Raw genomic sequence first — 25,035 nt, forward strand, 5'->3', positions numbered from 1 at the left:
AGAGGCGCTCCCCACATCTGGAATAGTCGCAGAAGCGCAATTCTCTCATTTGAGAATTCCCCACCGAATTATTTTGCGATGTCAATTTGCTGCATTTCAGGTGCAGCCGCCGTGTTGGATTTACTCTGCACCGCTCCTCTCTACTATGAGACAGACTACACTACAGGCGCTTTGCAACTGGTGGTGCGGCAACTCCTCTGGACCTACTTTTGAATCTTTAGTAAAGACTTTACTCTGTAACAGATGCCACTGCAAATGTGGCGAATTACAATACATGTGTTATTTATTTACAACTATGCAAATAAACCTTACTCTGGTTCTAGCTGCTCAAAAAAAGTACAAACATACGCACACAAACAAAACAAAGTTAGTCTACAGTAACGAGAGTAAATGTAATTCGGCATCCCTCCTCAAGCCAACATGTATGTAGGTCCCATGCGGTCAGTAAATGGGCTGAAAAATGGGCTCCCAATGGGACTGTCCACAGGGTACAAATTGACCCAATGCCATTTGCCCACATTGATGGTTTATCTATAACATGGCCATTGTGGACCTGTACCTTCTTGGTACCCATAGCACTAGCATAACCCATATGGGCAAATGGTAATGGGGCCAACATGGAACCCGTGGACAGTCCCATTTGGGGCCCATATTTCAGCCCATTTACTACCCACGTGGGACCTACATACACATGTTGGCGGGGTGCACGTTAGTTAGGCTGCTTTATATCAGACTGGCATACTGGCAGTAGCTCAGTCCATAGGGACTTGGGTTGGGAACTGGAGGGTCGCCTGTTCGAGTCTCCGTCCGGACCAAAATATGGAGCGTGGACTGGTGGCTGGAGAGGTGCCAGTTCTCCTCCTGGGCACTGCAGAGGTGCCCTTGAGCAAGGCACTGAACCCCCCAACCACTCGGGGCGCCTCACCAAGGGCAGCCCCCTCACTCTGACATCTCTCCAATTTGTGCATGTGTGTGTCTTTCAGACCTGTGTGTAATTGACAAGCAAGAGTGAAAACATTGAATTTCCCCTCAGGGGGATTAATAAAGGAAATAAACTTAAACTTAAACATAGGATCATTTTTTTTATTTTGATATGATGCAGTGTTGGGGATTAAAGTCGTTTGAATCAGCTTTTAATCAGCTACAAAATTTCAATGATGCACTTGTTATAATAATATAACAATAGAAAGTGTCCTTATATTTTATGGGGCATTCTTCACTTTAACTACAATTTGCTGCAAACATCTATTTCTATCTGTATTGCTACTTTTCACACAAGTAACAGAGGACGTTTTGCCTCCTCCCTGATACAATAGAGGTAAATGATTTATGTTGCTCACAGCATTAAAGTATTACATCTAAAATGAGTCTCAGAGACTCTTTCCAGAACTAGCGTCCCTCACAGACATCACTGTCATCAGTTTTCATTGGAACTGTATATTACTGAATTAATAGTTGTTATGAATAATGTTTGGGTGACCCTTTGATGGATCTGTTCTTTTATCCTGTAGGCTTAACCCACACATGTAATGCTGACATATTGTAGGCTATACAGCTGGCACACCATGACCAGTGGTTGAAATGAGGGGGGATGCCATTCCCTTTGTTAGAAAATTGACCAAAAAGCATCCCCCTTGTTAATCTAGAATCTGTGTGTGCAGGCACGGATGTAATCTGGGGGGCAGGGGACATGTCCCCTGCACTTCCCGTATCTGTGCCCTCCGTTCCTCGCACTTTTTACAGCCGTTACAACTGTTCAGTTCGTTTTTAACATGTGGTAACGTGTCTTGTTTGCTATATTCTCTGAGCAGCTCAAATGCATATTTTGGTTTTCTTATTCTCCCAGTTTAACTTCTTAACTTTTTATCTTCACAGGATTGTATCCTCCTCACTATTAATCAGCAACTATTTTTCACTAAAACTATCTGGATTTTCTGTACATGGCAGCTCCTCTGGATGATGGATGACACTGGGTGAATTCCTGCATTCAATATAACATGTTTTTTATTTAAATTACCTTAAATGCCAAAATATCCTTTTTCCTGTCCACAGAAATGACTAGGTTTTTCTCCTAGACATCCTTAAATCCTTAAATGTTTACCACTTCTCTTTGTTAAATTGTTTTTCTATGTTTGCATTTTTGTGTTTTCCCCCGTCTGTGCCTTTTTTTTTGTTGTTACTGTTGTGTGTTTTCTACATATGTTAGATTTTATTTTGTTAATCACACATAAAGGTTATACTGCAGCAATTTTGGCTTACTGCTGTTTTCTGCTGCAGGCTACACTCTAAAAAGTAAGATGACTAATTCATTTTTGCTGCAAAAAATGCACACATTCAACATTCAACCACAATATACTGAGTGGTTTATGGTAAAATGACTCTAAATTATTAAAAAAAAAAACCCACTCGATTTCCTATTGTTACCTCCGCCAAGGAGGTCATGTTTTCGCCAGTGTTTGTCTGTCTGCAAAATAACTCAAAAAGTTATGAACGGATTTTGATGATGATTGATTTTGGTGGTGATCTGTTGAAGCAAAGTGGATAAAATAATAAATAAAGTCTATCATCTGACAGCCTCAGCAGCAATTCCAGTTTCTAAAGACGGTGACAATAGCGCTATCTGGTGGCCGGAAAGCACATCTTGTTCTACTTCCTAAATATTGTTGTAATTGTAAAGTCGAAATTAATGTTCTGTGTTGGAAAAAAAGAAAGTGAAAAATACAAAAAGAACATATTATATTCTGTGTTGGTACAAAATAAAAATGAAATAAATACACCACAGTGTCTCCATGGTGAAGGCATATATAACCTAATAATGATAGTGATGCAAATAACCTAATTGTGATGCAGGCTGCAAAATCTGATGCAGAGGGGGAGGGAATATCACCTACTTGGCGGAGGTCTGCACTCAGCGCTTTTCTAGTTTATTGTATGCAGGTAGTTTTGCAGGTAGTATTTTGATAGAGTCCATGTACATAGAGAAAGTTTTTTAATAATTTGAAATGTAGAGTTGGTATTTAATGGACGAAATGTGATTTTAAGCAGAAAATTGACGAATTGGCTAATTGTAAGAGAGGCAGGTAGAAAGGTAAAAAGTATCTTACGGAAAGTTTAGGTTAACACTTGTTAGCAATTGTAAAACTATTGATTTTATATAGCAAATATCACAAATTTGCATCAAGAGGCTTCACAATCTGAACAGCATATGACACCCTCTGTCCTTAGACCCTATGTATGGATGAGGAGAATCTCCACAGAGGTGGGATCCCTTTCCCAGGACGGACAGACAGGCAATAAATGTCAGTGTGAACAGAACAGACTAACAAGTAAAGTCACAGTACGGACATTAAGAATAACAAAGTAATAGACACGGTGTAAATGATTATGAATGTGTATTTTAGACAGTGATTAGAATAATATAAAAATATATAACTATACATATTTACATTTATATATACATATATATGAACAGTATAATAAATAAACAAATAAATAAATAGATAAATAAATGAATAAATAAATGAATAAATAGATAAATAAATAAATAAATAGATAAATAGATAAATAAATAAATAGATAGCTGAATAATAAATAAATAAATAGATAGCTGAATAATAAATAAATAAATAAATAATATTTCAGATGTCCTCTATTTCTTGGCCTTCTTTAAGATCTTGTCCAGTGATGATCTTTCGTTTACTGGAACAATCTTTGTCCACAGTTTGATGAAGTCCTTGTGGTCGGCCAATTTTAAGAGAACTATCTGTCCATGGTGCCTGTGGAGGAAGACATTTCTCATTTAGCTCAGTATTCAGAAAAATTAAACTATGACTGTGGAAACACTGGATGAAGAAACAGGAGCTGCAAGTTCACAAGATTGTGCAAAATGTTACACTAAATCTAAAGAACTTGATAACTCACCTCACTTCTGGTGCACCATCGACACACATCTTGGAGACAGCAAGAAGGAAGCGCTCTGTGAGTGTCCTTCCTGCTGTCAAGATGCGAGCTGCTCCCAGGCTGTCAGCCAGCTGGTGCAGATGTTGAGCCATGCTGCCTCTGACTGCAGCACATCGGTGGCTGAGGAGGGACAAAGACAGGGGAATATGAGACACTATGTTTCATTATCCTATTTAACTTTGTTTTAAGTTTTTTTGCTGATAAAATAAACCTCTTCTCTCCTCTTACCTCAGGCCTGCGTTCAAAAGAGCGCTCACAATGCGACCATGGCTGCAGTTGTCTACCAGGGCGTCGAGAGCAAGATTAGCCTGCTGGTGAATAAAGGCACTCGTTGTCTGTGCCAGTTTCAGCAGCAAGGCTCGGCCTGTTCCCTCTGCCTCTGGGTCCATGGCCTTTCGGAGGTGAACGTACAGCTCTGCCAAGGTGTCCATTGCTTCACAAGCAACGGCTGAGCGTAAGTTGTTCACCTGTATAGTGAGAATAAACATCATCAGTCAAAGCTGTAGTGTGCACACTCATAGACACATGTTGGCAAATGAAAATGCATAGAGGAAAGTGTGTACAATACCTCCTCGATGAGAACCAGACACACTTCATGCAGTTTTGTCCTCAGTGTGTCTGGGTGGTGCTGTGCAAGAGCCTGAATGATTTTCAAGCCGTCGATTTTCCTCTCCCTGTATGTTAAAATGTAAAGTATAATTAACCTCATAAAAGTTACTGTTACCAACATGTGCTGGCTCCATACTGATGTGACACTGACAGGCTTCATGTCAAACTAGTTGCAACATGACTGACTTAAGATGAAACATTTGTTGAGCTGGTACAACAGACTGCTCTGTGTTGTCGGTGTCTTACCAGTCATCTAGGGAGAGCAGCTTGAAACAGGCAGACAGGCTCTGCAAAGGGTCGGTCAACGGCTGTAGCTCCGTCTTCTTGACCTTTTTGTCCATTGCAGCGTTAGGGCTGCAGTCGGTGGTTGTGTCCTTACCTGGTAAAAAAGCAAAACAGTCTTTACTCACATGTCCTGTCATTCATAGCACTGTACTCACAGTAGTTACTACAATTCTTTACAGAAAACTATAAGAAACCCATGAGTACAGTTCACAGCTTCGACTACAATTATTCAGGATATCAGAACTTACCTGCCACGCTGACGGCTTTTGCGGGACGCAGGGCCACCCCGGGTCGAGTCCCTCGTTTCCGGGCCTGGGGAACTCTTGGAGGGGTGGGAGCCAAAGGCGTCTCCACAGGGGTTGCTGTCGGAGCAGGTGCAGGGCGTGTCATGGTAGGTGGTGCAGGGACCCTTTTGGGTGCCGCTGCAGGGGTCGTCTTTGGAGCTGCTGGAGGTCGAGGTGAAGGGATGGAGGCGAGCTGGAGGCATTTCAGTCTCTCCACAAAAGCCTCGACTTTCCCTTTAGCCGATTGTAGCCTACATCCATCGGCTACCTCTTTCTCTGTTAGTGCAAAAAAAGGATCACATAAATTTCGACTGTTCCCATACCCAATGAGTAAGTTAGATGTAAGTGTTATACTTGTAATAAAGTGTTTTAATATTTGAGATGATGTCCAATGATTTAGCAAAAAATTCCCATGCTGTTTGAGTCTAACAGGAACATAAACAACCAGAAGAAACAGCAGGTGTTCCCACAAAAGCTAACCTGTCCCTAAAAGAGTTTGTCTTGAGGAACTGACCTGCTCCACTGTGTTTGGCTGAAAGTACAGGCAGACGAGACGTTCTTCTCCTGAACAGTGGGACTGCTCGACGAGGAGGAGGAGGAGTTGTTGGTTCCTCAATCAGAGCAATGGCCCTCAGCTCACTGGGTGTTTGACAATCAACCGAGCTGAGGGAGGAGGTTGAGCTCTGGTCCCGGTCTGCCATTTGAGCCTCCTTGCATGTGAGGGCAGCCATCTGGCTGCCAAGAAGCACCTTCTCCCAGAAGGAGTCGTCCTCCTCATCAAGACTTCCAGGCCTCTGGTGTCTGTCGATGACCTCAGTGTTGAAACGAGGAACATCTGAACGAGGGGCGATCCTCCTTCTTCGTTGGGGGGATCTGATGCTTCTTTTTGGGAAAGGTGGCGGTCGAGGTGAAGGCAGGGTGACGTCCTGAACGGGGAGTCCCAGTCTCCCCAGAACAGCGTCATTTCGGGCTTTCGTCGCAGTGCACAGGTTTTCTGCCTGGCGAACTAACGTAGCCCTCCCTGCCCTCTGGGAGTCCAGGATGCTGGACTCACTGGTCGAGCCATCAGGATTTTGATGTCCACTGTGGCTCCCAGTTTGCTGTGGAAATAAAGCACAACACTATTGAGTAACTTGGTAATCATTACAGTTGAGATGATCCACTTCAGTTATGAACAGAAGGAAGATCAGAGATGACAGTTTTTCCTCAATTGTTTAAGCACATTTCCTGAAACTGTAGCTCAACTTCCCAAAACTCTAAACACAAAACTATTCTTTTGAAAACTCAATACATGTCTTGCAAAATGAAACACTGCACTTAAAACCACATTCCCACTTCTCAAAACCAATTCTTTCCACCAAAACAAAGCAAAACTTGCAAAACAGTTGATACTGCAACACTGTCAGAGCTCTGAGAATACACAGATGTTACCTATTTTGACAAAACTCACAATAAATGAACTGATTCTACAGGTAACATGAGAAACAGCACGGTAAAATTATGATTTAGAATTTCAATTGTAGTGATAACAATTAGAGTTTAGCAGTCTGGAGTCTTTTTGATGAAACATTAGCTTCAAGTTTTCAGAGCTGGGAGAATATTTGTGTTTTTGTGTGCAAAAGAGTTGATTACTTACACCACCATCCTCGTTGTTCTTGTGGATCCACTTCCGAAATGGGAGGCAGATCTTTGACAAGTTGCAATTCTCCATTACTTTTTCGAAAACCAACTCAATTGTTCGAAAGACGAAACAACTGTGTGTGTACTCTTCTCTCAGTGAGATCAGTGTGAGACTGACAAGTGCAGGGGGTATTTGTAGAGATTCAGACAGTCAAAGAGATTCCGTGTTCCATTCTAAACTGTCATGTTCCATTCTGTTCTGTTCTCTGTGCCTGTGTGTGTGTGTGTGTGTGTGTGTTTCTGTGTGTAATTTACACATATGCAACATAAATATTAGATTTGCATTGTACATACTATTTTTCATCTCAAAACATGGTTCAAGTTGAAGGACAGGAACAACCCTGATCCAGCTCACCTGCACGCCTCACCCTCACTTCTGCATATTTTCAGCTCTTTTACATTAATTTCCACTTTCTCTTCATCTGATCCTTTTGTATATCCCTCAGTGTGTCATCTCCAATCATATTTTGACGACTGTTTACTATAACCATATCTAAATAGCTTTAATCAGACATTTATTGCCAAAAATTATTTTAATGGAAGAAAGAGAGAAAGGGTGTTCTGATTCCTAATATGAACTCTCTCTATCTCTGTATTGGGGCCTCAAAGGGTAACTTCGGTATTTCTCAACCTGGACGTTATTTTCCCATGTTTTTGTGTCTAAGTAACTAATGGAGACAAAACTAAGCACTCGAGGCATTTGTGCACAGTCAATGTACATCCAAGTAAAGCTTGTTTTGGTCACTGACAGGCTCAGATTGTTACTATTAAGTGTCTGACAACATGGTAGAAAGGATCCCTACAGAGATAGAGCTTTGCATTAATGACTAACATCCTTTTTGTTTAATCAGAAACAGCCCCGAACTCAACTCACCAAACACACCACGGGTAGTCCATTACTATGCAATGACACATCACTTACTGTACAACAGCAGCTCCAAAAAAAAGTTGGGATGCTGTGTAAAACAGAAATAAAAACAGAATGCAAGGATTTGCAAAAACTGATGTTCACTGCTCAAAAAACACCTGTTCAAACATTTCACAGGTTAACTGGTTAACTGGCGGTGCAAGGTTCACTACTTTGTGAAAAACTGTGTGGGCAAACAAAAGTCCAACAAAATGTTTCTCAATGCCCCTGTCCCAACTTTTATGGAACGTGTCCCAGGGATCAAATTCAGTGTGTTTATTTACATTAAACAATAAAGTTGATCAGTTTGAACATTAAATATCTCCTTTTTGGACTGTATTCAATTGAACATGGGTCAAAAATGATTTGCAAATCATTGCATTCTGTTTTTATTTACATTTTACACAGCCTCCCCACTTTTCTGGACTCAAGGTTGCTGCTGTAAGTTTAACTTTGAGGCAGCTTTTGGGGCTTGTACTATTTCCCAATTCTGTCTCATGACAAATTTTCCTCGTTGCACTTTTAAAAACGTCACTACCTACACATTGAAATGGAAACTTTATAAAACAAACAAAAAAAAAAAAAAAAAAAAAAGATTATTTTGTTCAGGTCCAGATCAGATTTGTCCTACCATGCTGCTGCATAAACAATAAGTAAATATTATTATTATCATTTCGTCAGGATAACATTAAGACACGGGGGAGCCTGTGTAAGAATGACCTACCAACACAATGTATGCATTTGCAATGTGTGTTAAGTGGCAATAAAATATATTTCAGAGGACATGTCTGTACTATTAACCACATTTATGAGATGGTTGCACATTCTGTTGTAAATTTCATACCTGACAGAATGAGCTATACTGTACCTTTCACTGCAGTAACAAAGGTACACATTAGGGAATTCATTCTGTGGCTTTTCAACATACCTTTACTGGTGTGGTAATAAAAGGTATTAAGGTGAAAGCCATGCCCTATTGCCTTTATAAACTAATTATTATTTTGCTGAAAAAGTAACATGACCACTGTTCACTGAAGGTCAAAGTTTGGGACTATTTTCCCAATATACATACGGATAAAGAGAATTACACACAGTCTTTTTATTACAGTGGCGCACACATAAAACCAATGTTTCCATGGAGTGTTTCCCTGCGTCATCCCCCTCAATGTAACAGTTTACTACAACAAATACTCACCGCGCAGGTATTAAGACAGGAATATTTTCACACACAGTTTAGGTTCGTGTCTTGAGGCTCGTCCATGACACAGCACAGTTGAGTGCATGGATTGGCAGCACCTTATCAGTATCAGGGGACTGGATCAGATGGACAGTCCAGTCTCATTGCAAAGACGGCCAGACTCATCTGAAACTGAATACGTGCAAAGCTGCATGCTGTCTCATGAGGGGACAAAATGTAAATGTGCAGACCGTCTCATTGATGTGCTGTTGTCAGGGCTCAGAGACGAGACGCAGTGTTGTTTTTCAAGGACAGAAGTCGGATTTCATCCACAGAAAAACAACAAAAAACGTAAGCAAGAATACAGGGAGTAAAACAACCCATGGAAACACATCAAAATGAGACATGTGAATGCGAGGGAATTGAAAGTATAGGAGGGGAATGAGGAAAGTGTATAAAACACTAAGCCTTTGAATGAAATTTCTGTTCCCACAAATTTATATTTCAGGAGAGAAGCTCTTTATATAAATGTGTAATCATCTCCCTCGCTTGAAAATGGCCAGCACATTTTAACTTCACTTTAGTTTAACTGGCATTAACCTTTATGATGAGTAGTCCCCATATCTCATCCCTAAAAGCCTGTTTTAACAAGTGTGGTGCAAATAAAACAGTTTGAGCTGCTTGTCCTTGATATTAGTGACAGAGAGTTAAATGAAAATTGTTAAGACACTGACAGTGTTTATGTTGTGCAACCTCAGTGTCAGTGAAACATGACTCAGACTTCACATGCAACAGCTTTCATGTAGCTCCTGATTCTGCCAGTAGATGGCACCACAGGGTCAGACTGAGAACAAAATACAAAGCACGTCCACTGTCAGATACATGACACTAAATTTTACACAGTGTAGTTCAAGTGGCAACTAAAGTCACAACACAAGTAAATAAGACAACACAGGCAGAAAACACATTATAAATATGAAATGCTGGTAGAGTGCACTCAAGCTAAATGTAACACAGGGTGTGTGCAGGTCTTTAAAATGTCTTATATTCTGTTGTATAAATAATTTTATAAACAGTAATCCATTAAAGTCATTAAGTAGTCTTAAATTTGATTAATTGCCACAAACATGATCTCATTTAATTGATCTATCTTTTCATTTAAAACAACTTCAGCTCTTCTGAGTGAATTTAAGCACATAAATACTTTGTATTAACTTCACGGCAAAATGTAGATTAACCTAACTCACTCCAATAACCGTATTTCTACATACAACCTACCTCTGCAGAGGATCATATATATTCCTTTACACTTACCTGCAATGCTTGACTACTTAAATATGATTAAAAATGATCTTGCAAAGGTCTTCAATGAATTAAACTGTCGTCATTATCGACCCCACAACTTGCTCAAGAACACAATCCTGTTAAATTATACCTGAGCTGTCTACACCAGTGGTTCTCAACCTTTTTTGCATTAAGGACCCCTGAACTGATACACACTGATACATATGAGGTCATGGACTCCCGTTTGATAAGATTTTGCTTCATGGACATCCATCTGAAAAGATTTTGGCTGTTAGTTTTCATACTCATATTCTATAGTCAAAGTCTGGCTAGGAGTGTGTGCAGTGTTTAAGTCATTCAGAGCCTTTTCTATGACAAAACTATTCTTCATGACATTTATTTCAGTTCTCTAGTATTCTTTAAACTCCACACAGACGTGTCCTAGGCGGTCTGTGTGGAGTTTGCATGTTCTCCCTGTGTCAGTGTGGGTGTTCTGTGGGTACACCAGCTTCCTCTGTGCAGGCTAGGTTAACTGGTGACTCTGAATTACCCATAGGTGAACGCAAACATGAATAGTTGTGTGTCAGCCCTGTGATAGTCTGGTGACCTGTCCAGGGTGTACCCCGCCTCTCACTCAGTGACAGCTGGGATAGGCTCCAGCCCCCCCGGAACCCTGAACAGGATAAGCAGTTACAGAATAAAACAACTTTGACAAATACAAACTACAAAATTAACATTATGTACTAAAAAAATAGAACACTCCATTATTACCTGCTGAACAGATTCAGTTAGAAGCAGCTGAGTCTGTTGTCACATCCCACCATAAAGCTCAGCTGTGGGACTTGAAGTCTACAGGCACAAGGACCCAGCATCCTGTGCCTGGCTGCTCAGCCTGCAGGTTGTGTACTGGGATATTTGTCCAAACAGGAGTACATTCTTGAGAGAAAGAAGTTACCATGGAGCCACACTGGTCGGCAGTTTGTGCACTGGTTTTAGCTCTCGGTGCATTTGTGCACTTTGACATAGTTTCTGCTGCAGGAGCTGATGGAAATAAAACAGGTATGTTTTTTTTAACTTATGAGATGTGTTTAATGTGTAATCTACCAATACACTGTGTACTTCTTTAAAAAATAAGTGCATGTTTGTGTTTCATTCCACCACTAAGCTGTTCAGCAGCCACACACCTTCATTAATGTTGTCCCAGTTACCACAGCTGATCTTTCTCCTCTTCTGCCTCACTGCCTCTTTCTCTCAGTGATTCTTCCCAAACCAGGCCACTGCCCACGTCGCCTTAATGTTGTCCCATCACATAAGGGCTGTGTGTGTGATGAAGACTGTCCTGCTGACCACAAATGCTGTGTCTTTGACTGTGGAGCTGTCTGTGTCCCTCCTGCTTTCAGTACGAGCCACAATGTTTAACTCTATGAAGCTTTGGTTCTGAGTCTCCTCAGTGACTGAACTGATGTGGGAATCAAGCATGGACACAGACTTTTAAACTTCTCTTTTAGTTGTCTTTGTATTTAATTTATCTTTGTTCCATCAGCCAAGCCAGGAGTGTGTCCTCGCAGGAAATGGGGCTCAGGACCCTGTGCTGAATTTTGCTCCAACGACAGTGACTGCCCCAGTAATGAGAAGTGCTGTCACAATGGATGTGGACATGAGTGCATTGTACCATACACAGGTTAGAGGTGAACAACAGTGGCAAAAATCCCCCAGAATTCTCCTTCCTGTGATTGGATGAATGTGACACTGTATGTTTATGTGTCTTCAGTGAAGCGTGGTCGCTGCGCTCTCCCCCAGGGAACCCCCATGTGTGCTGAGTACTGCTACCATGATGGTCAGTGTCCAGGAGAGCAGAAGTGCTGCAAGACGACCTGCGGCCACGCCTGCAGCGAGCCCTGCTGATTGGACGGCTCAGCGTCTCAGCTACACGTGTGGCACTTGTTTGGTTCCTTTGATGCAACACAGAAAATGTATCACTTTTTTTTTTTTACCTTTTCAACTCCATAGTTGCACAGTTTGGTACAATATGAGCGTTAGTTTGCACAAAGTTTGGGAGCGGAAGTATTTTGTTGTTTTCCTTTAATACAGTTAAGACGCCATTTTATGTGCCTTTACTTTGAGTACATTTGGAGAAACAAGAGCAGGAGGAAATGAGTTGGTAGGGCACCATTCACATTCTTGAAAAGACCTACAGTATTTTAATTAAGAGTATTGATAGTGTATCATCTAGTATATTTTAAATGGATTAAATATGTACTGTACTTTTACATCTGTTGCTTGTAGAACTTGAAGGTTTGGAGCAATTTTCATTCCTTTGTATTTCAACCAATAAACATGTTTCCAGACCCCAGAAATGTCTTATATATTCATCACCTCGCAGGTTACAGGTCTCCAGTTGCACAGGTCTGTTTTAGGGGCCTATTAAACGAGAACTCAGCTGAGAAAACAAATGATGAAATATGCTGAGAATGGAAAGTGCTTACTGGCAGAGAGCGAGTATTTAAAGAGGTGGCCAGGAACGCCTGCAGCTCGAAAGGTTTCGACACTGTTGCACCGCAACCTCACATATCTTAAAAAGCAGCTCGAATTAAAGTTAATGTACGCAGCCAGATTTAAAAAGTGTGACTAAGTGTACTTGTCTAGCCAATTACAAACATGTGCAGAATGAAATGAAGGCTGAGTCACTTAAAAACACACCATGTTCTCTGGCTGTCTATTTACTTAGAGCGATAACATAGTTTGCAGCTGACCACATATGAACATCACTTATGTGGAATGCTGCTTTTTCCTTTGTTTTCGTTCCACGCCGTTGCCAAACGTGCAGGGGTGAGACTCGCTGACCGGCCAAACACAGAGACGTCTGTGTTTGTTCTCTCGCAGTCTGCCAGAAGTGGGGCCAAGTTTGTTTACACAAAAATGTGGGCACTCAGTGGGAAGTAATAGAGCTCCAGCCCCGCTGCAGTTTGGAACAGTGTGCTTTCTTTCACTGCTCAATGTTTGAATAAAACTTGGAGAAAAAAAGATGTTTGTTAGTTTATTGAAAAGGCGTTAAAGACACACAGGTTTTGCGACACACACACTGTACCGCTTCAAATATTCACATTCTGCAGAGTGGACTTTTAGGCAGACAAACATGACAAAGGATTGATCTGGGTAAAAAGTTCAACAAACAAATGAATGGTAGTATTTACTGGTAGGGTGATGGTAATTCCATAATAACAGAATTTGCTATAAATAAGACACACTGAAACTGCATTGAACTGATGAGTGAGTTTACAACCCAACAAACTGAAGGCAATTAGCTATGAAGAGACCTGCTGACAATCGCGTTTGAAAGAATAAGCCACCTGCAAAATGAGTTAGAATTTGTGTATCAATTACTCACTGTGCGTTTCGTTAAATTCGTGAAGCAAACTGTTTTTCTCTCGTGTTCACAGTGAACGGAGAATCCAAAAAGACATTCTTCATAAATTGAAGTAAACAGAGAGCATGTTTAACAGAAGCAAAACTATATCACATCTGTTTACGAACTCTCACAAAACCCATGCAGTACAATTGCACCGTACTTCCCAAACACATGCACAGAGCTAAAACCTTATGACTTAAAACACGTCAGTAAAAACAGTCGCTTGCATGGCTGAGTAGTGTATCTGGGCACACATGTGTCTTTGAACTTTGCTCAAGCAGAGCTCATTTGTATGAATGTGCTCAGGCACACTCAGGGTGCACTACTCGTAGGCAAAAGTGTTTTAAATCTTAAGGTTTTTCTAGGGGAAAATGCATGTGTTTGAGAAGTACTGAGAAAACGACTGGGAAAAAAATGAGACTTGGACTATATTGCACGAGTTATGTGAGACTTTGTACACAGATATTTTTTGTATAGTTTTGCTGATGTTAAACGTAGTCCCCGTTCACTTCAATTCACGAAGAATGTTAGCTGTTCTTAAATTCTCCGCTCGCTGTGGAGGCATGCAAAAAACAAAGTGTTGACCAGTTGAAATACAAATCATCAGTTTGTGGGTGAAGTCTGTTAACATTCGAGCGTGCATCCAACCAACAAGTGCAAAATAAATTTTTGGTAAGAGGGCTTTTCCTTTTTATAGAACAAGCAGTTCCAGGCAAGAAATGCTGCCTAGAACAAATTTAAAAGAATGACGGATTTGTTTTTTGAGTTTTCTTTTCTCATATATTAAAACTACTACAGAGCATGAGTCAGATAAGACAAATAAATTAGGAACTGTATAAATAGAGGACATACCACTGGATGTCCCACAGTTAGACTTTGCTGCTGTGTTCTGGTTGGACATGGGAAACTCAGTATTTTTAGAGTTATTTGACAACCTGTCCTAACCGATCAGGAGATTATCCTTTTGCTATCCTTTTGTAATGCTGTGTAAGACCATCAGTCTCATATCTGTAGAAACATCATTAACAAAGTAACAAAGTGTCTCAGAGACACTGTGGCTGCATCATGATGTTGTGGAGTTATGGCCTCAAATATAAAAAACAAAAACAATCAAAACTCTGATGCAGTTACCATAGCAACATGCTGCACAGATCTGGTCCTTTTCTTTACATCCAAGTAGAGACATTTCCATATTTCTCACCCTTCACCAGCAGGAGAGGAGCCTGAATACATTTGTGTTCAAAAGAACAATGTGTCTTCTTCCATCTGAAAACAAAACCTTCAAGTTGACCGTTTCAAAAAAAAAAACATTCATACCAGTGCTTGACTCAGTTCTTCCCTGAATATCACATGTTTACCAGTGGTTTCACCAAAAGGAAAGCTTCCTTTCTATAAGTGGAGCCAGTTGGCGTGTGTGTCCAGCCTCAGAGTGGTGGCACGCCCCTCATCTTGCGGATGATGTTGGCTATCCGCTTGGCCAGTCCCGGGCTGGGCTCTTCTATCTGGAAGCTGCGGGTCAGTAGGTTGTAGAGGGAGCCGTAGCCCACAGCCACCACAGTGCAGGTCAGGCAGATGACATTGTAAGGCATGCTGAAGTCTGGGGTTGGCAGGTTGACCAGCAGAGGCTCTGTGTAGACTCGCACAAAGTAGGTGGATTCCTCTTTACAGGGAAAACTGCAGGGAGACAGGAAATCTGATCATTCAGATGTGTTTCTTTTTATTTTCCTTTTCCCCAACTTTAAACACCAGTTAGTGCGTACATGTGTAGACAATATGGACATACTAATGGATTAAAAGAAGGCAGCAGCAGATGTACAGATGTTACTGATTTACAAAACATAAAAAGGACACAGACAAGTAAAGGAGGGTGTGATCTGTTTGGGTTTGGATGCATTTCAGACAAGCTCTGCAGGATGGGTTCAGTTTAGTATTGTTATATCTTTGTATTCATACATACACATGCCTACATACACATATACATATTGCCCCAGCTGCATGTCTACATTTACATTTGTACTTGAGTTTTGACATAAGCTCACTGGCAGTAGGAGAGATCTGAGAGTTATTGCATATATTACTGTCCAAATTGAATTTATTGTTGTTACGTTGGTATCTCCTGTCAGGGTTCATGGCGGGGATCCTTAAAAAATCTTAAAATAACATTCAATTCATCGAAGAATAAGGTTTTAATTGGTATATATATGTCTTAAGATCCTCAAGCCTACCCTCACTTGACGTCCCTAGGTCAAGGTTTCTTCAGAAGTGCAGTTAGTTACAGTGTGGGCACCATGCTTACTCCGACAGCTTGTTGGACCATCACAAAGGGGCGGGGCTTAGCGAAAGGTCAGTTCTGTGCCTGAGGAGATTAGGCTTGCTAGCACATTACCCATTTTTATATCATTGCTTAAAACATATTCTTATAGAAATGCTTTCCTTTTCAATGCCTGGTTTGTTCTTTTGTGATTTGTAACTTTTTGATTTCCTTTTGTTCTGTTTTTGCCTCTGTACACACTATTTTTCTTAGCTCTTAACATTTTTTTAAATTATTGTAATGTTATTGTTGTCTTATTTTCGTGCACTTTGGAAGGCACTCTGTGACCTTGCTATACAAATAAAGTTATTATTATAATTTAAATCAATCTTTCAAAAGTCGTAAAAATGCTCTGATGTGAACAGTAGGATTTTATGATTTTTCTTGTCTGATGTTGCAATGTAAAATCTCAAAATTGGTAACTGTGTTTTGTTTTTTTAATTTACCAAATGCCTCTTACATTAACGTCATGCAGATCAAGACAGCAAAAGCAACAACACTCATATTTTGTTTTCTGCCTGGGATGCTCACTGTCTGCTAGCTAGCTGTTGCTGCACCCTGGACGACATGGGGGACTGTAAATTCAATTTAAAAGATGGTGTTTAACCAGGATTTCGCAGCATGGCTGATGTCAGTACAAAAAAATGCATATGAGGCTCAGCGTATTTTGTGCAAACAAGTTTTTCAAACTCAGAACGATGGGGATCAAGGCAGTGGAATCCAACATGCAGAGTCAGACACACAAAATTGCCAAGAAAACCTACCAACAAACAGTATTTCCCAAAAAACTCATGTTCTGTGTTAAAATAAATATTTGGGAAAAACTGTCTCTGATCCAAAATAATTTATGTCAGGTCATGTTTTTTCTCTCTTCAGTTTGGGTTATTTTAAAACTGGTCTTAAATTTCATTCTGAGTGGCTTTGAAAAAATCTAATTTGCCCTAAGCCGTAGGAACCTTGGTTGTGTTAGCAGAACCAAACATTGTGAGAATATTTTCCTACATTTCCAGTGTAGTCATGTTGTGTTCTTGGCGACGGCTCAGGCCACAAGTAGCGGTAATATGATTTGTGTTGTGAAATGTGTTTCTTCTACAACAACTCAAACAATATGTGAATAAGTGGCAACAACAGACATTTTCCTCAGAAAACAAACAACTAGATACTCACAAGCTGCTGAAAAGTGGCCGTTCCTGAGTGCTGTTTGTATCCATGGCGACAATGCTTGGTACAAGAGAGCTGATTACTGAAGACCTAAATGTTGAAGAGACAGATTTGAGTCATTTTTAAACCAAAAACCATCCACTCTTCCGCATCTCAAAATAAAACAACACCTGCAGCTTTTAAAAGGTCGTTAAAGCAACATGTGTGCTGCATCTTCTTTCAGCAACCTCTGGAAATAATCATTTGAGAACAATTCCGTGTGCTTCATACCCAACATAGAAGCCGTGGTTGGGATCAGGGGTGTATTCGGTCCACTTGAGCAGAGCCCTCTCAAACTGCACTGTGACCTCGGTGACGGAGTTGGGAGGCAGCTGGACCAGCATCTCCAGCAGGTGGGGCCTCACACGGTCCTTAGATGGCTGGTAGTGGATGTAGCCTGGTGGAAGGGGAACAACATGAGCGACCACTTATCCACTGTTCTAATGTTTATCCACAGTTCTTTGTAGTTTCACTAAGTTATTTAAGAAACTAATATTATATAAAATATTATGTTTGAGCAGGAACCAAACACCAAAACAATCCTGGTCCATGAAAGCTTTCATGACAGAGAATACGACTCATGTTCTCCTCCTTCTGGTGAAAAGATGCACCTGCATGGAGTTACATGAAACTGATTCCTGTAAGGAAACTAAGAACCTACAGTATGTGTAACTCATGTACCTAGTAAAAAAATGTAACCTATCTGTAGGAACAGGGTATCTACAGGTATCAGACAGTTAAATTTAAGGCTTTTTGAGACCTGTTCAAGACACCTTTTAACCAAATTAAGGACAGATTTTGGGACAAATCATGTTTTACTTGTTTTAGCATTGCAGGCAAGTAGTATATATGTGGTCATGTGCAGAAGTATTATGTAAGAATATGGTTATTAGAGTGAGTTAAGTCAATCTAAATTTTACCAACAGTATCACACTGACTATGGATCTATAAATGTGTTTAAACAGGACAGATGCAGTATTATGTAGAATCTTAAAGTGTCTTCACCTGGCTAAATAAAGGTCTGATGATAATACAATGACACCATGTTCCACCTCCAAGCTCAAATCTCAGAAGCTAACACTTTGCTCACTCTCTTTGCTTACGCTGTCTACAAACAGTGTGTGTTGAGAGTGCGTCACCACTCTTTGCTAACGGCTGAGTGGGAGTTTCCATTTGAAAAACACAGAAAATAATGCAGATGGACCCACACTTTAATTTAAGGTACATTAACACAGAAATGTTACACCGCCTCACTTTACATTTGCTCTTTGTGTGAGGCCGATCTGATTTCTATAATCAGTTATAAGTGGCTTTTATTTATTTACCTCTCATAATCAAATCCCTCCAGTGTTTGGCACATTGATAGTTGTTATTTTCAAACCCTGTTAGCACACGCCTTCTTCTCAGCTTTCTAAAGTGACTCACTGGGCTTGTTGTCCTTCGCCTTGCTGGTCACAGTGAGGGTGTGGATGTAGAGACGGAGGTACCAAGGCACTGAGTCCAGCAGCAGCACGGGGAAAGACCTGTAGGGGTGGTTGTTGTACATGAGCGTGTGAATCTCTCCTGTCTGCAGCCCGTAGCCAGCCACATAGCGCTCAGCGTGGAGCAGGGGACGCAGCATGTCACCTGCAGACAGTATGACAAAATGAGGTTTAATGGTTGAACATGTGGGAAACATTGCAACAGAGACAAGAAATATGGCAATAAAACAACTTCAAGGGGAACGTATTAGTTGCCATTTGCACAAGGACATTATAAGTGTGTGACACAGCACATTATGTTACATTATTTCCTGATTAAATGGATGTGTTATTGGTGCTTTGATGTACTTTAAAAAGTTGAAAATGAGTTCTTGAATGGTTGGTTGTCAATTCTTTAATATTATTAAATAAAAACAAACATTTATATTGTGGTAACAGTGATAACACATGTTATAGAGGCTATTGTGCTCAGATATAAATACAGATGTGCCTTGAGGTTTTGGCTTGCCCTTTGGTGTGGCTTGGACACAATAAGTTTGAAAACCACTGCTCTATAGCATGAGATTCTATGTTGGGAAGGGCTGTAGCTCCCCCTGCTGGAATCTACTTGTGCTAGTTACAGTCACCAATAATTAACCCCAACTGTGTATGTTGTTTGTGAAAACTGCCAGAATACACACTGAAGAAGGATGTCTTGACAAAGCATCCGTGTGACAATATTAAAAGGTTAAATTAGAGTTTGACACATTAACAGAGAGACCTCTGGGAGCAAACAGGAACTGCATCGCTTTGGTATAAATCTCAACAGTCTTGGACACAAATAGCATTTTCTTATTTGCTCTTGCTTTACAAAAAGTTAAAATGGTCAAATGTTGCAATCTGAAAGTGCAATCATCTGCTGCCTGCTGAGGACTTCCTGTTCCAACACAAAGAACAGGTTGCAACAGATCAGATTGCAGACTGTACATGAAATGATTACAGCACAAACACAGACTGAGAATAGAAGAAGAGGAGTTACAGAATGTAACCAGGAGAGATATGACAAACAGATGCAGCTGACACATTGTATTATTGTTAACTCCTATGGTCTTTCTTGATGCACTGAATCATAAATAATTATGTCTAGCCTGCTCTCACTCACCCTCACTGGATTTCCAGCGTATCAGCAGATTGAGCGAGCGCACGGTGCCAAAGGTGACTTGTTGGGTCAGATCGTAGACAGAGAAGGTTCGTCTGTCCCCGAGCACCACTGCCTGGCTCAGCAGGGGAGTGGCCGGGCTCAGCTCATACTGCTCCCCCTGCAAAATGACAGTACATTTCTCTTGTGCTGCACATCCGCATACATACTGTTCAAAGATTACACCTTCTGCCACTGGCAGGATTGTGTGAGCATGTGTGTCCTCACCAACATAGGGGCCTGCTCTAATAAACAGCTCCAAAGCACTACTACAGGTCAAAAACCCCTCAGGGAACCTTTAAATATCTCCACCTTGACAGTGCTTTGACTCTTTTGCCTTCTGTGAAGTTTACATCAAGGGAGATAACTAATCATGTGATGCAGATGAGAGCATATTATGTAGGAGTCAAACCTGAGGGTTGTCTGTGATGTCGATGTAGATTTTACTGGAGGAGGCCAGTGGACAAGCTTCTGTCAGGGTCCGAGAGAACATCTTGAACAGAGACCACTCTGAGGGGACAAGCAGCTCAAGTTAACAGTTTTTTTTTAACAACCAAACACACAGAAACACTCAGAAATTTTGAACATAAAGGGAAGGCTTTGTGTTTCAGTGACTAATGGAGACAACAATTATTGGAATTGGTCCAGTAATGAGTGACAGACACGCTACAACGTAAATACTTAGGGTATCAATGCATCGCCCATTTACCTCCACTGAAAGTGCTTCTTTTCACCACTGACAGGCTCAGATTATTATTTTAAATGTTTAATAAGATTATGAGAAGGATTCCTAAAGAGAAAGACATTTTTGTTAACAAGTAATATCCTTCTTGTTTCACTAGAAACAGCCCTTAAATTGCCATCACCAAAGCAAACAAAACCCCATTAAAATAATCAATAATTTTATCACTGTAAAACAAGCTTCATTCAAAGTTGACAGAAACAAAATAAAACTCTCAAAAACCACCTTGGTTCATCTTTAAACTGTTTCAGCAATCATTAACTCTGCTTTGATTGAAATAAACTCTTAATTCACCCAGTAGGATGTGAAAATATACCAGCTCTATACACACTAAAATTACTGTTTATTTAAATGGAGTCTGGTGGGCTTTTCGATAGAGACTTCAGGGCTATTTCTAGTGAAACAAAATGGATCCTACTCTTTAACACAAAGGTCTGTCTTTGTAGGGATCCTTTCCATGATGTTGTCAAATACTAAGACAAATCATCTGAGTCCATCAGTGGCAAAAGTAAACACCTAAAAGTGCTCAAATGCCCCTAATTTCAAAACTGTTGTTACTTAGACACAAAAACATGGGAAAGTAGTGTCCAAGTTGAACAATACCAAAGTTACTTTAAATTTGGGGTGAATGCATTTAAATGTGCTTTTGCTCACCTCGTTTGCCCTGACCGGGGGTGTGCAGGTCAAAGACCACGTTCAGTGTCTGTCTCAGCTCCCACGATGTGGTTTTGCACTGCCAGTCCTGACACACGGGTCTTATGTGCACTGCCTGAGAATGAAAACTACTGTGGAAGAGTTTCTCTGACTTCAACAGCACAGCGAGACCAGCCTGCAAATGCATCGTGACAACACAAAGAAACAGAAGAAGAAAGTGAGTTAGCTGCAGTCAGCGACATCTGAACACTGGAGAGTCAGTTTGAATATATCATCTTGAGAATGTCCTTGTATGTGGTGCTCAAGACGCAAGATCCTGGATGTTAATATGTGCATAATACAACGGAGCACACATGCTATTTAAGTGTTTTAAGAAATACATAAAGAGACACCTACACACACAGACACTCACCTTGGATCCACATGGCAAGAGTTTCTTCCAGGGTGTCAAATTCTCAGTGCAAACAATCTCTCGTGGGAGGGTGGCATAGCGAAGGAAGCGGTGATCCGTCACTTCAAATTCAACACACACACACACACACACACACACACACACACACACACACAAAATCAGTCTATGCATCTTGGACAGTATCTCTGCATGCTGCTAGTTTAAGGCATCTAATCACAGCATTTGCTTCTATTCAGGCTCACTAGAAAGCTTCACATTAACACCAAGGGAGATTGAAGGAGCTTCTCTTTACCGTTGCTGATACCCAGCGGTTTGAAGGATGCACTGGGCTGAACAGTGTTGGTGGAGTCAATGAAGTTCAGTGAAGCGCAGAAGATCCCCGACAAAACATTTGTCAGCTCCTTCCATGTGCCATCCACACTAATAAGGGCAGAAACATTGTATGAAAACATTACAATGAATGATGGAGCACATGGCAGGATTTAGTCAAAGACTGCTTTTTGTTGAACTTTTGAACATTTATTTGATGCTCTGCAGCCACCAGAGGGCCATACTCACTCTGTCACAGAGTCCTGGAACCAGACCCAGAGTTCAGCACCAGGAGGGGACGGCAGAAAGGGCTGCCCCCACTGCATGGTCCTCCAGTAGCCCTGTGTGAAGGAGATGTGCAGCTCTCGCACTGAGAACTTGGAGATGACCTGGCCCAGGGACTTGGGAAAGAGCCGGTAGTGGGACACTGAGAAACACAACATAACATCACACAGTTTCGGTTTATGGTAAGCAAAATTGCGGTCTTATGATATGATTATGAGTTAACTATAGAAAAAAATGGGTATATAGTGTATGTAATTTATGGGATGTGTATCTAGCTCTAGCCTCTGTAATATTCTTTCAGAGTTTACCTGAGCTAGCCTAGTGTGAGGCTACAGCTTTGGTGAAAAAATAAATAAAAATGAATGAACAGTAGGCCTACTTCTGTCTTGTCAATTTTACTTTACTACAATGTCAAAATTAATTTGATGCAATTGTCAAACCTTGAGACTTCAAACAGGAACTGATATTTTCTGTCATAAGTTACATGCAAATAAAGACTTTTAAGTCATTTTAATGTCAGTAAGAAGACAAAATAAAGACAGACTGAAAAAAATAAAATTGCATCAGAGGGTAATCTTGTCACCGTTTAAATTTTTCATCAGATTAATGGTGCATCAAGAAACCACTTAGAAACCTGGGGTCTCATTTCTAAACATTGCATACACCCAAAAGGAGGCCCGAAATGAGGCTTATGCCACTTCCCAAGGAAAAGTTGTGATGTATAAAGACAGACTTGATGGGAGAAACTATGCTCACGAACATTTTGGAGATAAGAATCTGGCAACGCATATAGTGAGGTGGAAGCCTGATTGTAAAAAGTGTCAAATACTTTTTGACGCACACCATTTTTGACTTTTGTTCGTATGTGCATTTGTAGTATGGATCCTACGCACTGTTTTATAGATGAGACCCCTGGATATATAACATAAAATCAGGGGTGTAGCATGTCTCCCTCAGACACCTTCTCAATTTTTTATTCAAAGTCATTCTGCTCTCTTTGCCTTTCCTTTCTTTCTTTTCTTTTTTGGGAACCCTGATTGCCCTTTCTTGAGTAAAGACATGAGCAGCATCACTTTCTGGGCTCTAACTAAGCTTAGAAACAGATCATTTTGTGCCTTTAAGGATAGGATGGGCCTCAGGGAGCTTCTACTATTTTTTTAAATACAAAGGTTAGTCTTCCAACCACTTAATACGGGTAATTTTAACCTAGTTATGGCACTAATTATTTATAAATATAAAAACTGCACACAAAACCAAACTTTTCATTCCAAAGTGAAATGTTTTTTACTATATTTCTGACTCTAAATGAATGGTATTGTCAGTGTCCCCGGGGATATATACAGTTGTATCTTACCATTGTATTCAGTCAGTGCTAACAGTTAGCTTACCTTTGTTTCCCCTCATGAAGTCAGTCTCCCACAGGGTGCGGAACTGGAAGCTGGCGTAAATGTCTCCTGAGTGCAGCGGCCTGATGACCAGCTCCTCCTGGAAATCGTCTTTATGTTGAGGTATCGAGGAGGTGACCGCGGGTTCAGGGCCAGAAGTGTCCTGTTCGTCGGTTGCAGCATCATCTTCAACCTCAGTGGCTTCCCACCGCCTCTCCTCCACCGCGGGCTGCTCGGCCGTTTGTCCCGCTGTCTCTGTGGCCGTTTGCGGATTATCAACCGCGGCGGCATGGTGACCACCAGGTAGTGTCGAGTCTTGGCTGTCTGCGATGATAAAAACCGACAAACTGCAAAGAATGAGCAGCATAGCCGAGTAGCTGCACCTGTGAGCTGCCATTTTTGCTTCTACGGTGCTGGTTCACTTCCGCGTTGTCGCGTCACGCGTAGAACCAGCCAATGAGCTGCTTCCATATGTGTTCCTGTGTCACTGATGTGAACCGTCTTTGTTTTAGGAAAAATATTTTTTATTTCTGTCATATTTGACGAGTATATAATAATATTTTAGCGGTAATTATATAATTTCAAGCAATTATTGTAAACATAATAGTATTTTAACGGAGCGTCGATGTCATTTATGCTCAGTGTTATTTGTCACTGTTTAATCTCGTTGTTTTATGTGGTTTTACTTTGTTCTTTATGTTTTAATTTAGCTTTAATAGCAGTTTTTTTCCTGTGTGTCACCAAACATATTATTTTTTTGTACACCCCCAATGACGATATGGTGTTATTTTTAATGTGAAAGCGGTAGCATCTAGATCTTAATTATGCTTTTAATACAGTTATTTGACTTTTGGGGTTTTCATATACATTGTTCCTCTAACAATATGCCTGTCGCGCTTTTGACATAATAACGTTGGGTCATAGTTTGCAAAGCACATAAACAGCGCTGTGCATCCTTAAATATAAACATACTATGCTTTGAAAATTTGAATTCATGCAGAAATTGCAAGTCATAATGCAAACCCCTGATCAATATACCTTTAATTTATGTCAGCATATATCTGAGAGTACAGTAAATGTACATCATCAGTTGAAAAATGTCATATATGTCCATTGTTGCATTCCAATCAACCAATTACAGCCAAATGCCATATTAATTCTTGATTGATGGCAGCCTTTTACAATGCGTGCTCGAATTAATCGGGCATTTCATAGCGTTTGGGCTGGTTAGACCTATGCTTATGGACCTTAAATAAACGATGCGAGGAGGGGGGTTGTAAAAGGATGATGATGAGTTGCCAGTATGTTTTAGCCATTAAATACATACCGGTAAATATACAGTATGAGCCCCAAAAAATGTATCAGTGTGTGCATCCTAGTTGGTGTGTTGAATATTTTGTCGTGTTGCTGGACAGGGACGGGCATCATCGGGGGCATATCACCCCTCCCACATCCACACATCATCGCGCACACAGTCCAGACGC

The 25,035-nt window shown here is 40.7% G+C and overlaps 3 protein-coding genes across 4 annotated transcripts; 1 reads left to right on the top strand and 2 right to left on the bottom strand.

Moving 5' to 3' along the window:
• Nucleotides 1-3,649: 3,649 nt before the first annotated feature.
• On the bottom strand, nucleotides 3,650-6,849 carry LOC125891578 (uncharacterized). The gene is made up of 9 exons (XM_049580954.1): nucleotides 6,775-6,849; nucleotides 5,653-6,259; nucleotides 5,275-5,414; nucleotides 5,103-5,202; nucleotides 4,816-4,948; nucleotides 4,529-4,634; nucleotides 4,189-4,427; nucleotides 3,922-4,080; nucleotides 3,650-3,776 (listed from the first exon to the last, which is right to left on the bottom strand). The coding sequence occupies exons 1-9, from the start codon at nucleotides 6,847-6,849 to the stop codon at nucleotides 3,650-3,652; spliced, it is 1,686 nt and encodes a 561-aa protein (XP_049436911.1).
• A 4,237-nt stretch (nucleotides 6,850-11,086) lies between these two features.
• On the top strand, nucleotides 11,087-12,543 carry wfdc2 (WAP four-disulfide core domain 2). Of its 2 annotated transcripts, XM_049581230.1 has the most exons (4): nucleotides 11,087-11,245; nucleotides 11,442-11,585; nucleotides 11,730-11,867; nucleotides 11,958-12,543. In XM_049581230.1, exons 1-4 carry the CDS (start codon nucleotides 11,143-11,145, stop codon nucleotides 12,089-12,091), a joined length of 519 nt encoding a protein of 172 aa, XP_049437187.1. In that variant the 5' UTR covers nucleotides 11,087-11,142; the 3' UTR covers nucleotides 12,092-12,543. The 2 variants fall into 2 exon arrangements, with proteins under 2 accessions (XP_049437187.1, XP_049437188.1); XM_049581231.1 differs by lacking the exon at nucleotides 11,442-11,585 and having other exon boundaries at nucleotides 11,094-11,245.
• Nucleotides 12,544-13,210: 667 nt separating this feature from the next.
• Nucleotides 13,211-23,969, bottom strand: pigt (phosphatidylinositol glycan anchor biosynthesis, class T). Its single transcript, XM_049581229.1, has 11 exons — nucleotides 23,555-23,969; nucleotides 22,131-22,308; nucleotides 21,865-21,992; nucleotides 21,573-21,673; nucleotides 21,161-21,335; nucleotides 20,177-20,274; nucleotides 19,729-19,885; nucleotides 18,532-18,732; nucleotides 17,338-17,503; nucleotides 17,074-17,157; nucleotides 13,211-15,269 (listed from the first exon to the last, which is right to left on the bottom strand). Exons 1-11 carry the CDS (start codon nucleotides 23,946-23,948, stop codon nucleotides 15,020-15,022), a joined length of 1,932 nt encoding a protein of 643 aa, XP_049437186.1. The 5' UTR covers nucleotides 23,949-23,969; the 3' UTR covers nucleotides 13,211-15,019.
• Between the last annotated feature and the right edge of the window lie 1,066 nt (nucleotides 23,970-25,035).

This window comes from Epinephelus fuscoguttatus, linkage group LG7 (genome assembly GCF_011397635.1).
Source record: "Epinephelus fuscoguttatus linkage group LG7, E.fuscoguttatus.final_Chr_v1".
NCBI classification, from domain to species: Eukaryota; Metazoa; Chordata; class Actinopteri; order Perciformes; family Serranidae; genus Epinephelus; species Epinephelus fuscoguttatus.

Bases quoted from the DNA above. Each gene is read 5' to 3' on its own strand.
- pigt (XM_049581229.1), bottom strand. From the start codon at position 23,948: ATGGCAGCTCACAGGTGCAGCTACTCGGCTATGCTGCTCATTCTTTGC. The intron at 19,886-20,176 runs GTTTGACTCCTA...GTCATTTTGCAG, and splicing joins ACATCACAGACAACCCTCAG to GGGGAGCAGTATGAGCTGAG. The intron at 17,504-18,531 runs GTGAGTCACTTT...CCCTTCCACCAG, and splicing joins GGCGAAGGACAACAAGCCCA to GCTACATCCACTACCAGCCA.
- wfdc2 (XM_049581230.1), top strand. From the start codon at position 11,143: ATGGAGCCACACTGGTCGGCAGTTTGTGCACTGGTTTTAGCTCTCGGT. The intron at 11,586-11,729 runs GTACGAGCCACA...TTGTTCCATCAG, and splicing joins CTGTGTCCCTCCTGCTTTCA to CCAAGCCAGGAGTGTGTCCT. The intron at 11,868-11,957 runs GTTAGAGGTGAA...ATGTGTCTTCAG, and splicing joins GTGCATTGTACCATACACAG to TGAAGCGTGGTCGCTGCGCT.
- LOC125891578 (XM_049580954.1), bottom strand. From the start codon at position 6,849: ATGGAGAATTGCAACTTGTCAAAGATCTGCCTCCCATTTCGGAAGTGG. The intron at 4,428-4,528 runs GTATTGTACACA...CTCACTATACAG, and splicing joins GTCTGGTTCTCATCGAGGAG to GTGAACAACTTACGCTCAGC. The intron at 4,081-4,188 runs GTAAGAGGAGAG...GTCCCTCCTCAG, and splicing joins CTTTTGAACGCAGGCCTGAG to CCACCGATGTGCTGCAGTCA.